Consider the following 13,189-nt stretch of genomic DNA (forward strand, 5'->3'; position numbering starts at 1 on the left):
TAGAGGGTTGTATTCCTATCCTATAAACCACCTCCGGAAACTAAGGTTTTGAATAATTAATTGTTAAAATTGGGTAACTAAGCGAAAGGTTAGTGCAGCCAGATACCTCAAAACAGAACAAAATGCATAAGTAGGTAGAATTTTGTAGAGACATTAGCTAAAAGCATGTTGTTAGGTTAGGTTGTATACCAAAAAATAATTCTTTTTTTTGTATTAGCGAAAATATGCATCACGCTAAATGCGCGGTTCGCGAGAGAGCACCCAGGAAGCATAGTCTAGTTTTCGAGTGAGTTTCGATTTTCGGACAGTAGCATAGAAGATGTTCCAGGGCTTCTCTTGTAGCCGGCTCGTTACATTTTCTGCAAGCATCGTTAAAAGTTAGATTTAACTTGTAAACATGTACGGCAACTAGGCAGTGCCCTGTTAGTATACCAACGAAAGCTCTGCAGATCCTTCTATCGAACGATAAAGCCGATTTAGTATACGTGTTAACACATGATTCTGGCAACTTAACAATTGGTTGAGCTAATCCATATGCCTTCCGCCTTTCTTAACATGTGCTCCTTTGATTCCCAGCAAGTCTCGAGCCTTCTTTAGCTGTCCACTATCTCATTTCTCTCTATGCGCTTATGACCCGGAACCCAAAATATACAAGGCCTGCGGTTAAGAACAAATATGTTAACTGCTTCTTTGCATCCATGGAGATATTTGGAGGATAGACAGTATGATTTTATCGCTTTTATAGCCGCTTAGCTATCCACCTAGAAGTTTATTGCGCAATTAGTTGTTGCGTCTGTACATACAAGCTCTGCTGCTTTCTTTACAGCAAATATCTCAGCTTGAGACACAGCATAATAGTTAAGAAGTTTAAATGACTTTGCCAGCTCCAGTGCTGTAAATCTGTAGAAATTTTTCGCAGAATTACTTCCCGTTTAAGCGGTCTTTGGCCGCGCATCAAAAAAATAACCCTAATGATTCCAACTACGGATATGCTATCCACATGATATTTGCATAGAACTCCTTTTCGCTTTCGAGCGCTCTTCAAAAAAATAACCCACCGTCCAAATCCGATTACGCGGTTTATGAAGTATGTTTGCGTAAAATTCCTTGCCGCGAAGGCAGACTTCGGCCACACTTAAAAAAGCATAGCTCCAATAAATTAAACGTAATTTGTGTGTGCGTGGTATGGGGACACGATAACCACCATCTCTGTCATCATTGACCCGATTTACACGAGGAGACATCTGGAAGGGAGACACTGGAAATTCTCTTTTGATGTTTCATTCGCGTACACACGGGCAAAAATGTTTCCGCGACATTTTGACATTTAATACTCTAGCATCGTCTGGTTCGGATGTATTCTAGCACGCGCTTACATGTAAAGCAGAGAGCGTTCGACAACAGTTTCTTAAATATATGAATGAAAAATGCAAACTGGTTAAATAATAAATAATTTGTTGTTTTTTTTATTGAAATATATTTATAAATTCTTATACTTGAATAAAAAAAATTAAATTAAAAATACTTCATATGTAAATAATTAACGTATCTAGAAATGCAGGGAAAAATTAGAAATCAACATAAACATGTCCCATAACTATTTTAAATTATACCTAATTTACTAGCAAAAATAATCGTGCATTTCCCAAGCAGCGTTCGGATGTTTGTCATCGTTGTTATCTTCCGTTTGTATGAAAACCAACACATAACTTAGAACTTTCTTCCACAAAAGAAGAAAACGAATGAAGCAACTGTCAAAAATTGCTTTAAGATAAGAAATACGAATAAGAAGAGCAAAGCGTGTCGCCGAGTACGGGAGACAAAATCCCTTCTCTCTTCCCCGACCGTCCTTCGCCTCTGAACAAAATGTTTCCCTTCCAGATGTCTCCTCGTGTAAATCGGGTAAATACTAAACTGAGATACTTCAATTTTGTTCGTATTTTTTATTTTTATTTGAATGCATCCGGCAACCCAAATTCTTGTTAATTCCAATGAATAGTTTTATTCTCGCTTAAAATTGGATAGTAATAGTAATGATGATAGTGCATTTGTATTTAATTTTCATTGAAATATTTTGAATACGAGAATAAAAACATACGAGTATGTGCAACTGTATTATGAATTGAAGTGAAGTTTAGAAGGAAATATAGTATAAAGTTGCTGAAGGCACTTTTAAGACAAATAATTGCAAAACTATTGTATCATTCCCGGAATGTTGGGAGATATAAAGGTTGTTCAGGAAGCACTGTCTAATATCTCCACCAAGTTTCATTAAATAAATCATTACGTTTTGCCTAAAATGGCTGATGCGGCATTACACTAAAACCAACCAAAAACTGTTAGGTTTTCTTTACTTTGCTCTTTATTTATACAAAAAAAAAAAAAAAAATATAAACATTTCATTTAATTTGCACTCTGTGAAATAGCAAGAATTGTTCGAATTCGGCAGCGAACGAACGCAGCGCCAGATGGTAGCAAAAGAAAAGCATACATGAAAATAAAAATGCTAGCACAGGTAATAGATGAACTGCTTGTAATTATATATATTCAATCGCTTCAACTGCATTTTCAAATGGTAGTTGATATACCTGCAGCGCTCTTTTGTTTTTTCTAAAAAAATACTTTTTTAAAATATTGCAAACTTTTTCTGTTGCGTTTCTATATTTCGATTTGTCTGTCTGTCTGCCAGGGGCTTATATCTAGGAAGGATTTAATTATACATATGAGGCTTTCATTTAAATCCATATGATATATATAAATTTTAGGGTAAGCAAGGGTTTAATACATACTGAGTTGTTTAATGTTTTCTATTATTTTTATATAAAATAATAGGCCATTATGATTTATTTTAGTATAAAATAATAGATGCAGAATAAATGAAACAGAAATTAGCAATAATTTCAAACTTCCATCTTTCCCAACGCAAAATCTAAAGCAAGATTTGTACTATAAAGGTTTAACAGGCGATCAGGCCACATGTAAAAGAAACTCCAACAGCTTACAAAAATTTAAAAGTCAATTATACCACCACTGCAAAATATATATTTAGCGTAAAATGGACAAGTATTACTATTTCAAGAGATGCAGTTTGATTAGTGAAGAACACTGGTGGGGTTCTGTATGGAAACTAGTTCTTTCCACTATCGCTGTGGAACTGTCCTTTCAGACCGCAATTAAGTTGTAATTGGACTGCTCAGGATTATGTCCAGCCTGAGTAGCATTAGCCTGATTTATAATAAATGTTTATACATACATAATCTATGCGGTACTGGGATGTTATGAATATGCATATATATGCATCCAAGTCAAAATTGTACCAAAGACAAATAAGCGAAAATTGTAATTTCCTGAATGCATTATAGGTCTTATAGGACATTAAATAAATAGAAAAAAATTTGATGCATAATTTTTATAAGAAATTCCACTCCACTAAATAAATGCTTAATTATTATTATTTTTTTTAATACTATGTGGCAACACGTTCTTTCCCTATCAATTTCGAACAATTTTTCGCACTTAGGAGCGGACAAATTAAAACAACTTTGTTATTGTATTTTAATAATCTTTTTTAAAAATAATGATCAAAATAATTGGTAGCAGTTTAAATAATATATTCTTTGAGAATGAAAGCTTTCCAGATAAGTGCTTATCTTCTTAGAGAAATACCTTTGTGTGGATAACAACTCTTTAACTTGAAATAACCCGAAAACTATAGCTTCCAGCTTTCCATCACAATCAGTTGTCCTAATTTATAAGTTTCCCCATTTGCTTGCTTCAATTATCTAGCAAAGATGGGTCAATTGTGCACAGATAAGATTTTGTTGGAGATTTTCAAAGAGCAAAAAACGCTAGACAAATTTATTGAGACCATTTTCGGATTTCTGGTACGCAAGTATGTATGAAAAAACTTACATTCTGGTTTTACATTGAATGGTTGCTAAATAAATATTTTATTAGCACGAATTTCGGTTTAATAGACACTTCAGAAAGAGCGCGAATACAGCGACATATATGTGATGCATTGACGTTTTGGTGCCCTGTACAACAAACAGGGACGAAAAATGTCACCACCGAATGCGAACCACCTACAACAACAGAGGCTGGAATTGGAGCAGAATCTGGCAACGTAGGATCGGAGTTGCAATGGACATATTTAGCACAAGCACGAAACGCGACTTCGGAGGGTCATCTGGTTCTTAATTCAGATCACGGAATATTTAATGCAGTTAATGTTGATGCGGAATGCCATCGAGTAAAAATATATAACATATTTCTAATTTTAGGTACAAAAGAACGAACCCAATATCAAGTATCGGGCAATCCTACCCAAAGAGCAGCATTTAGTGCTAAGTAATATGCCCACGATTTTCCATAAAACGAATGATGAAAAATTAAAAAACAATTCGAAAAGATTGTATAAATGCAGCGAATGTTCGGACATATTTATTTCGTTTCGCCAGCTGAAAGTGCACGAAGCGCTTCACACCTCCGTGACAGACAGGGTTATCAGTATTTGTGTTTATTGCTGCAGCTTGTACGCCAACGCGGAAACTTTAGAAAAACATATCAGTGAGAGCCATGCAAATGGACGATACCTCTGTGCACCGTGTGCAAAAACATATAAGAGTCGTGGGCAGTTGCTTAGGCACGTGCACTCTAGTGCACACAATGCCAAAGCACTTCTGTTCTATTGCAGTCTATGTCCCCGCACCGGAAACTCGCATATAGAGTTTCCCTCAAGGGCAGCACTACAGCAACACTACCAAGAAATGCATTTACTTATGCCTGCGAGCCAAGATGAAGACGATGTCGAAATTGAAATGAACGAAGAATTTCTTGATGAATTTCTTCTAAATAATGTTAATGAGAACTCGTTTAATTTTTCCGAATGCTGGGATGCATTAGATTTAAATTTGCCAGATATGTTGCATTTGGCGAATTCCGATGAAAATTACTCACATAACAAAAATAGCATAATTCAAAATAACGAATTTCCCTTCAAATGTCCAATATGTTATGACGGCTTTTTGACCCAAAAGCTTCTATTGCTGCATATTGCTTCCAAACATGGACTGAAGGTGTTAATTTGCAATAAATGTGACTCGAGTTTCAAGGATTACACACAATGGGTTCATCATAAAAGGACTCATCGGGTTCAATTTGATGCAATGCGAAAAGCTAAAGATGATTTGATGAAGTGTGAGATATGCGACAAAATATTTCGAAGCAATGCCGCACTCAACTACCATGTAAAGACGCATTTGCGTAATTACTTACAAGTGCCGCAGGAATGTCCATACTGCAAAAGGAACTTTTACTCCGATGTTAATTTTAAACAACATATTCGTATCGTACATTCACTGAATAAACGACACAAATGTGAGCTTTGTGACAAACCGTTTGCTACGCAGGATCATTTAAAAAAACATGTTTTGAGCCAACATCAAAATGAACGCAAACATATTTGCCATGTCTGCTCCAAATCCTTTACACAATTGTGCCACCTTAAGCAACATCTGGCCATACACACTACCGGCAAAGCACACCAATGTATAAAATGCAAACTGAAATTTTGGCGTAAAATCGATCTGCAGCGGCATATGTTAAAAAAACATTCATAAGTTCATTAAATAATCTATTTTGTGAATCTATAAGGAAGGAAGTATCGAAAAACTTTGCATAAAACTTATTTATAATGTATTACTTGCGTGCATTACAATAAAATAAATTATGTTATTAAGCACTCTTAAACAATATTCTCCGAATTCATACATGCTTTTCTTAGACAGCTCCCAGAAAGCTTTTTAATGCTGTGCAAAATCGTGTGGTGCCATCGACCAACTTCTCTTTGCTGTGAAAAGAAATACTTAAACGCAGGCAATTGTTTGCCACTGTACTTTCGTGTGCAAAACGATATCCTGGTAGAAAAAATATTTTTTCACTTTTCATGCAGTATTCCAAGAATTCGCCGGCGTTTGTATGTGGCGGTAAGGAAATCCAAATGAAATATCCACCTGATGGTCTTATCCACTCACAACTAGTCGGTAAATTGTGTTCGAGCACCTCGCAAGTGGCTAACATGCGCTCCTTGTATGCAAGTGATACTTTATGAATATGTTCTTGTGCCAATTTCAGCTCGAAAAGGCTGGCTAATATGCCAGAAGTATAATTATTAAAACATCCACTGCTATTCAATACTCCACTATAAAAATTTTGTTTTTAATTTATGCAATTAAGAAAAAACTAAAATTCTTCAAACTTACGATCTTTCCAAAATAGGTTTTAAGCGCGCAGATACCTCCAACCATCCTACACGAACACCTGGTCCAATTATTTTTGAGAAAGTTCCATTCGAAATTATATTTCCAGATCCCTTATCGTACGCAAATAAGCGTTTTGGTGGTCGGGGACTTGTGTAGTTGAGAATATTGTAAACGTCATCACAGAGTATTAAGAAATCATACTTTTGGGCTAGGTCAACCAGACTTTGACAAACAGCTAGATTTGATTTGAAGAAAAAAGTAAAAATATAAATATATGTGAAGCTACTCCAGGAGTACTTAGTGACTTCATTTTACCTTCAGAAAATACTATTCCAGTTGGATTATGATAGGCGGGAATTGCATAGTACATCGCCCAAAACGATTTGGAATTGGACGGAAAACGTTTTGTCTGTAAAATATCCTCAAATTTCTTCACGTTCACGCCTTCTTTATTAAGACTTACTACAATTTGCGAAAATTAACTTTTAGATATGTATACGTATTTTTCTGGCATACCTATAAAGAATGCCGTAAAATAGAGCTGAACATCAGTCAAAATTTATAATTATCTAAAAGGCTTTTCAATACGCCAGCTTCTTAATTTTACATACTAACTTTCTATTTCCTTTGACAATATTACTACTTAAAAATGTTATATAATATAGTTAGTCATAATTACTGATTTTACAACTGAAAGTGTAGCTCTATTTTAGGGCTCAACTGTATAGTTTTAATTTTTTAATTACGTGGTATGACAGTTAGCGTTGTGAATTGCTTAATAACATCAAGTGCAATCATATAAGTAACTTCGTCAACGAAAATTATCCCATTTAAATCAACCAGAGTAGATAAGACAAAGTGCAATCCCTGTGATGCGCCGGTTGTAATGATAAGATCTTCACTGCAAAGCATATGTATATATGTATATACAAATATAAGTATTTCACCAGTGTCAAGATATATATGATCATAGTGCACATATTCTTGCATACCTTTTCATAGGAGTATCACCACCATACTGAGCGCTAAAGTATTCAGCGATGGCATTTCGTACCTCTACCGGTCCACTAGTAGGTCCGTATTGAAAAAGATAAGATAAATTTATTTGTTTTTCGTATTTCTAAATTATAAAAAAAGTAAATAATAAGAAGCTAAATTATGAAATATGAATTTAAACTAATAAAATACTCACTAGACGGTGCTTTGTTGCCTCTTCAAATATATCGCAACAATTTTCGAGCAAATCTGGACCTGGAGCTCCTACGCCCAAATTTAGGATGTCGTTGTCGTAAACATTCCAATCAGTACCATCAAACAAATGCCTCAACTTTCGGTCGACGTTGGTTTGTGACATTTTACTACCAATTGCATCCAAAGAAGTGGAATCAGTAACTGTTTAGCAGTGCGATTTGCTATGAATAGACTTTGCAATCTAGAGTTCAAGTACGCTATATTACCATATTGCTAGATTAATTGAAAATTTTAATGAAATTTAATATTCACTCAATTGTAACGCTAGTTTTGCGGAAGAATGTAGAATGTTGGTGCGTAACTACCACAGAAGTGCAGGAAGTGCACAGATTCAAATGTTTTCTCTTTTTCAAAATGTTTTTTCTAATAGCGGTTGCTCCTTGACAGGCAATAGCAAGCCTGCGAGTGTATTTCTGCCTTGAAAAAGCTTCTCAAAAGTCTCCCACATTTGTGGAATATCAAGACGCATTTCATAAATGAGATGAGGAGCTCGACTAAACACCCAAAAGGGGTACCCCCCTTGCACCAATTATATACAGTGGCTCACAGCTATTTCATGCAGTTTCAGTTTATGAATTTAAATTATTGCAGAATGAAAAATGGTCGCTATTTAAAAATAATTTTAATGTAAAGATTTAGTTAAATGATTTGCTAACATAATGAGTAGAGCAGAATTCGTGGAAATATAGTCCACGCACACTACGGGATGAAATGCAACCACAATGCGGTATCTTTGTTCACAGCTTATTTCATACAAGCACTTGTTTATGTTAGTTTTAATTTCTAGTTTACATATGTATAAAAACACTAAAATATTCAACCAAACCAAGTTCTATTCAGAAAAACCTTTCTAAACAGTTTGACAGCTAATTGTCAGTTTTCTCCCATATGTGAAAGGGTATATAAATAGTTCTAGATTATTGCTAATCACTGCATATGTGAACGTGCCCTAAAAGCAATTTACTCTTCGTAATTCGCAAACACAAATTTTTGAAATTACCCGAAAATTTATGAAAGAGTAAGCACTGTCCAGTGCACTGAACCTCACCGCAAAACAGTTTTTCCACGACAGTCGGATCTACGTTGCTGGATCGAAACGGATTTACATTCGGCCAAAGATCGCATTTTCAAAATATGTGTGTTGCTGTTACAACAACAACAGTATACCAAAACAAAACTAGCAAACGTTGAATAATAACTAGTAAAAGGCAAATTGAAGCAAAAAACAAGAAATAAAAAAGATATTTTGAAAGAAATTATTGCCGTGGAGGGCGTGGAATACCCTTACTTACTTTCTTTCTCCATCTTATACACTAACCCATAATTAATTAATGCAAGTTCGGACTGAGTGTTGAGTCTATGTAAATTTTAATTTTTTGTAATGTATATAACATTTTATACATTGTTTTTGTTGAAAATGTACATACATATGTACTAGCAAAAGTCACATGTACTTATATGTATATTTTCGACATCAACTTATATGTATATTTTCGACATCAACAACGGGACTTTTCCCGTTAATGCTCGCCTGCTACTTTGTCGCTCGTGTGAGCGTCAGTAGAAGTTCGGTTAATCAGTTGAGTTTTGACTGCGAGTGCGTGTGGTGTTATTTTCAAAAGACTTGTGGTGTATTATTTTCAAAAGTATTATTTCAAAGAGTATTATTTTCAAAAGGTTATGGGCACAGTTAGCGCAAGATAAATCTCATTGTTCATATATGAATTGATAATGTTATAAACAATCATAATTAAAGTTTTATTTGTTTCAGCATTGTGAAATTTTATTGATGTACGTACATTATGTATCAAGTGTTTATGTGTATATGTGTGTGTGCATTGAATCCCGTTTTTTAGTTTTCTCTTCTTTTGCCTAAATGCGTGTGTACGTCGCAATTTGCTTAAAAGTTTTTTTCCGTGATTGTGATATTCTTTATTCTTGCATCCATGCATACGTACATACATGCATAACGCAAACTTCAAATTATATGTGCATACATGTGTGAATAATAATTATTGGTGTATATAAATTTTCAGAGAAAAAAATGGATAAAGGGAAGAGAAACATAAAACCGTTTGACGGCGAGAGGTATTCTATATGGAAATTAAGAGTAAGGGGACTATTAGAAGAACAAGATTTATTAAGAGTAGTTGATGAGGAACCAGAAAAGGTGACAAATGAAATAATAAAGGCACAGAGAAATGCAAAGAATATTGTAATAGAATATTTAAGCGATTCGTTTGTTGTTCTTGCGAGCAGAGAAAATACTGCCAGACAGATTTTTGCAAATTTAGATGCACTATATGAGAGGAAAAGTTTAGCTTCTCAGCTATCTTTGCGCAAACAGTTGTTTGCTTTAAAATTAAAGGGTGATACTCCACTTCTAAATCATTTTAAGATTTTTGATGACCTTATAACTGAACTCATTTCGTCAGGAGGCAGGTTGGATGAAATGGATAAAATTGCACAGTTACTTTTAAGCCTTCCACCAAGTTACGAAGGAGTAATCACGGCAATTGAAACCCTGTCAGAGGAAAACCTGACATTAGAATTTGTAAAAACACGACTTTTAGACCAGGAAATTAAATTAAAAAGTGTCAGCAAGGACACAAGTGCTAAGGTGTTGCAGGCCATTGGAAATAACGTTTTTAAATTCAATAAATACAAAAATAAACATAATAATAATCAATTTAAGAAGCCTTTTAAAAACAAGTTTAAATCACCTCTAAAATGTTTTCACTGTGGCGAATTGGGGCATTTAAAGAAAGATTGTTTCATTTTGAAAAGGCGGGCAGGGAATCAGACTAACGAAAATAATGGCAAAGAGAGACAAGCTCAAATAGCTACAACTACACAGTTAGATCGCGGATTTGCATTCATGATAAGAAATACACAAAATAATGCAATTGCAAGTGAGGTAGATTTTATTCTTGACTCTGGGGCTTCGGACCATCTAATCAAAGACATAGCGTTGTTTTCGGAGTATGAGCACTTGGAGTCCAATATTGCAATTGAGATTGCAAAGCGCGGAGAATATATCAATGCTACCGCCAAAGGAGTGGTCAACCTAAGCAATGCTGGAAACAAAATCTCACTGAAAGATGTGCTATATAGCAAGGAAATTCCACACAATCTATTATCAGTAAAGAGGATGCAGGATGCTGGCCTAACAACTGAATTTAGTCCTGAAGGCATAAAAGTCACTAAAAACGGTAAATTAGTGCTTAAAGGGAAGAGTGAGTATAATATACCAATTATAACATTTCAATTAAATGCAAAGGTATACACGTCTAATAAATTAAAGAGTGCAGAGTATCTCTTGTGGCATAGAAGATTAGGTCATATAAGTTTAGGAAAATTTTCGGAAATAAAACGAAATAACTTGTTTGAAGATATCAATCTTTTAAGTCGTATTGAGTCAAACAGTGATATATGTGAGGCTTGTATTAGCGGCAAACAATCTAGATTAAAATTTGAAAAAAGTAAAAATAAAGAGCATATCCAGCGACCATTGTTTGTAGTCCATTCTGATGTCTGTGGTCCAATCACACCCACTACAATTGATAACAAAAACTATTATGTGGTTTTTATTGACCAGTTCACACATTATTGTGTTACATACCTAATAACTTATAAGTCGGATGTATTTTCTGTTTTTAAAGATTTCATTGCAAAAAGTGAAGCTCACTTTAATTTGAAAATAGTGAATCTATATATCGATAATGGCAGGGAATATCTATCTAATGAAATGCGTGAGTTTTGTGTCGAAAAAGGCATCAGTTATCATCTTACAGTTCCTCATACTCCACAATTGAATGGTGTTTCAGAACGGATGATTAGAACAATCACCGAGAAGGCTCGTTCCATGATTTGTTGTGCTAAACTTAGCAAACAATTTTGGGGTGAAGCTGTTCTAACAGCAACATATTTAATTAATAGGTCCCGAAGTAGAGCCTTGAAAGATATAAAGAAAACACCTTATGAGATTTGGCATAATAAAAAAGCCTGTTTTAAAATATCTCAGGATATTTGGCTCGACAGTATATGCACTTAATAAAGTTCAAAAAAGGAAGTTTGACGATAAGTCAATTAAAACTATACTTGTCGGTTATGAGCCAAATGGGTATAAATTGTGGAACATGAACTCGAGGAAGTTTATGATAGCAAGGGATGTTGTGGTGGATGAAGTTAACATCATAGAAAATAGTGATGTTCATAAAGAAGACTCTAATGTTAAACTAGATAAAGTTGATTCTAGTAATGATTCTGTAACTACAGAGTTGGAAGAGTTGGTTGTTCCATTGGTGGAAAATTATGAATCTGTTCATAAAGGATCAGATGTGCACCCTAAAGAAAATTCCACATGTCTCGAGAATGCCGATCCAGTTATTGAAACTGGTGATAAATTAAAAGAGGTTGCAATTGAAAAGAAAACTAGATGCAGTGAAAGAATTAAAGACAAACCCAAATTGTCATATCGATTTTTAGAAAAATGTCTTATGAATGCTCAAATATGTTTGAATGACGTCCCGAATACTTATGACGAAATTCAATTTCGTGAAGATAGAGTTCAATGAAAAAAAAAGCCGTTGAAGATGAACTTAACTCTCATACCCAAAACAATACTTGGTGCTTAGTGCAAAGGGAAAAACATAGTTGATTGCAAGTGGGTATTTAGTATAAAACAAGATGAATTTGGCAATTTAAAAAGTTATAAAGCAAGACTCGTAGCAAGAGGTTTTACTCAGGAATATATGACAGATTATGATGAGACATTTGCACCAGTTGCACGAATTTCAAGCTTCAGATTTCTTTTAGCACTCTCAAATCAATATAACCTACAAATTCATCACATGGATGTAAAAACCCCATTTTTAAACGGAACTCTAAAAGATGAAATTTACATGACGATTCCAAAAGGCTTAGTCCATGGAGATGAGGATAAAGTATGTAAACTCAATGAAGCAATTTATGGCCTTAAGCAAGCTACAAGATGTTGGTTTGAAGTTTTTGAATTGGTTTAAAGGAGGCTGGATTTGAAAATTTAGGAGCTGAGTATTGTATATATATTTTAGATAAAGGAGATATTTCTAAAAATATTTATATCCTTCTATATGTCGATGTTGTAGTAATTGCTACAAATGACTCTTGTACAATGTCTAAATTTAAATCTTACCTACTAAGTAAATTTCAAATGACTGACTTACAGGAAATTCGATTCTATATTGGTATAAAAATTGACAGGAAGAACGATAGGTTATGTCTCAGTCAGTCAGCATATATTAGCAATGTTTTAAGAAAATTTAACATGGAAGATTGTCATGCAGTTAGTACACCTCTCCCAAGCAAACTAAACTATGAGGCATTACAATCAGAAGAATCATATGATGCACCTTGTAGAAACTTGATTGGTTGTTTAATGTACATTATGTTATGTACACGTCCCGACTTGAGTACATCGATAAGCATTTTAAGTCGATATACAAATAACAACAATAAGGAACTCTGGCAATGTCTTAAACGGGTCTTAAGGTACCTGAAAGGCACTATTAATTTGAAATTGACATTTCATAAAAATATAAATATTAATAGTATTCTGATGGGATATGTTGATTCTGATTGGGCTGGAAACGAGACTGACAGAAAAAGCACTACTGGATTCGTGTTTAAAATGT

The 13,189-nt window shown here is 34.4% G+C and overlaps 2 protein-coding genes across 3 annotated transcripts; one reads left to right on the forward strand and one right to left on the reverse strand.

Moving 5' to 3' along the window:
• Nucleotides 1-3,514: 3,514 nt before the first annotated feature.
• LOC128860529 (zinc finger protein 271-like) lies at nucleotides 3,515-5,740 on the forward strand. 2 transcript variants are annotated; one of them, XM_054098115.1, is made up of 3 exons: nucleotides 3,515-3,892; nucleotides 3,958-4,222; nucleotides 4,284-5,740. In XM_054098115.1, exons 1-3 carry the CDS (start codon nucleotides 3,792-3,794, stop codon nucleotides 5,619-5,621), a joined length of 1,704 nt encoding a protein of 567 aa, XP_053954090.1. In that variant the 5' UTR covers nucleotides 3,515-3,791; the 3' UTR covers nucleotides 5,622-5,740. The 2 variants fall into 2 exon arrangements, with proteins under 2 accessions (XP_053954090.1, XP_053954089.1); XM_054098114.1 differs by having other exon boundaries at nucleotides 3,516-3,892; nucleotides 3,958-4,225.
• Nucleotides 5,623-7,798, reverse strand: LOC128860530 (uncharacterized). The gene is made up of 6 exons (XM_054098116.1): nucleotides 7,456-7,798; nucleotides 7,256-7,383; nucleotides 7,010-7,164; nucleotides 6,579-6,725; nucleotides 6,264-6,498; nucleotides 5,623-6,202 (listed from the first exon to the last, which is right to left on the reverse strand). Exons 1-6 carry the CDS (start codon nucleotides 7,615-7,617, stop codon nucleotides 5,782-5,784), a joined length of 1,248 nt encoding a protein of 415 aa, XP_053954091.1. The 5' UTR covers nucleotides 7,618-7,798; the 3' UTR covers nucleotides 5,623-5,781.
• Nucleotides 7,799-13,189: the final 5,391 nt, after the last annotated feature.

This window comes from Anastrepha ludens, chromosome 4 (assembly GCF_028408465.1).
Source record: "Anastrepha ludens isolate Willacy chromosome 4, idAnaLude1.1, whole genome shotgun sequence".
NCBI classification, from domain to species: Eukaryota; Metazoa; Arthropoda; class Insecta; order Diptera; family Tephritidae; genus Anastrepha; species Anastrepha ludens.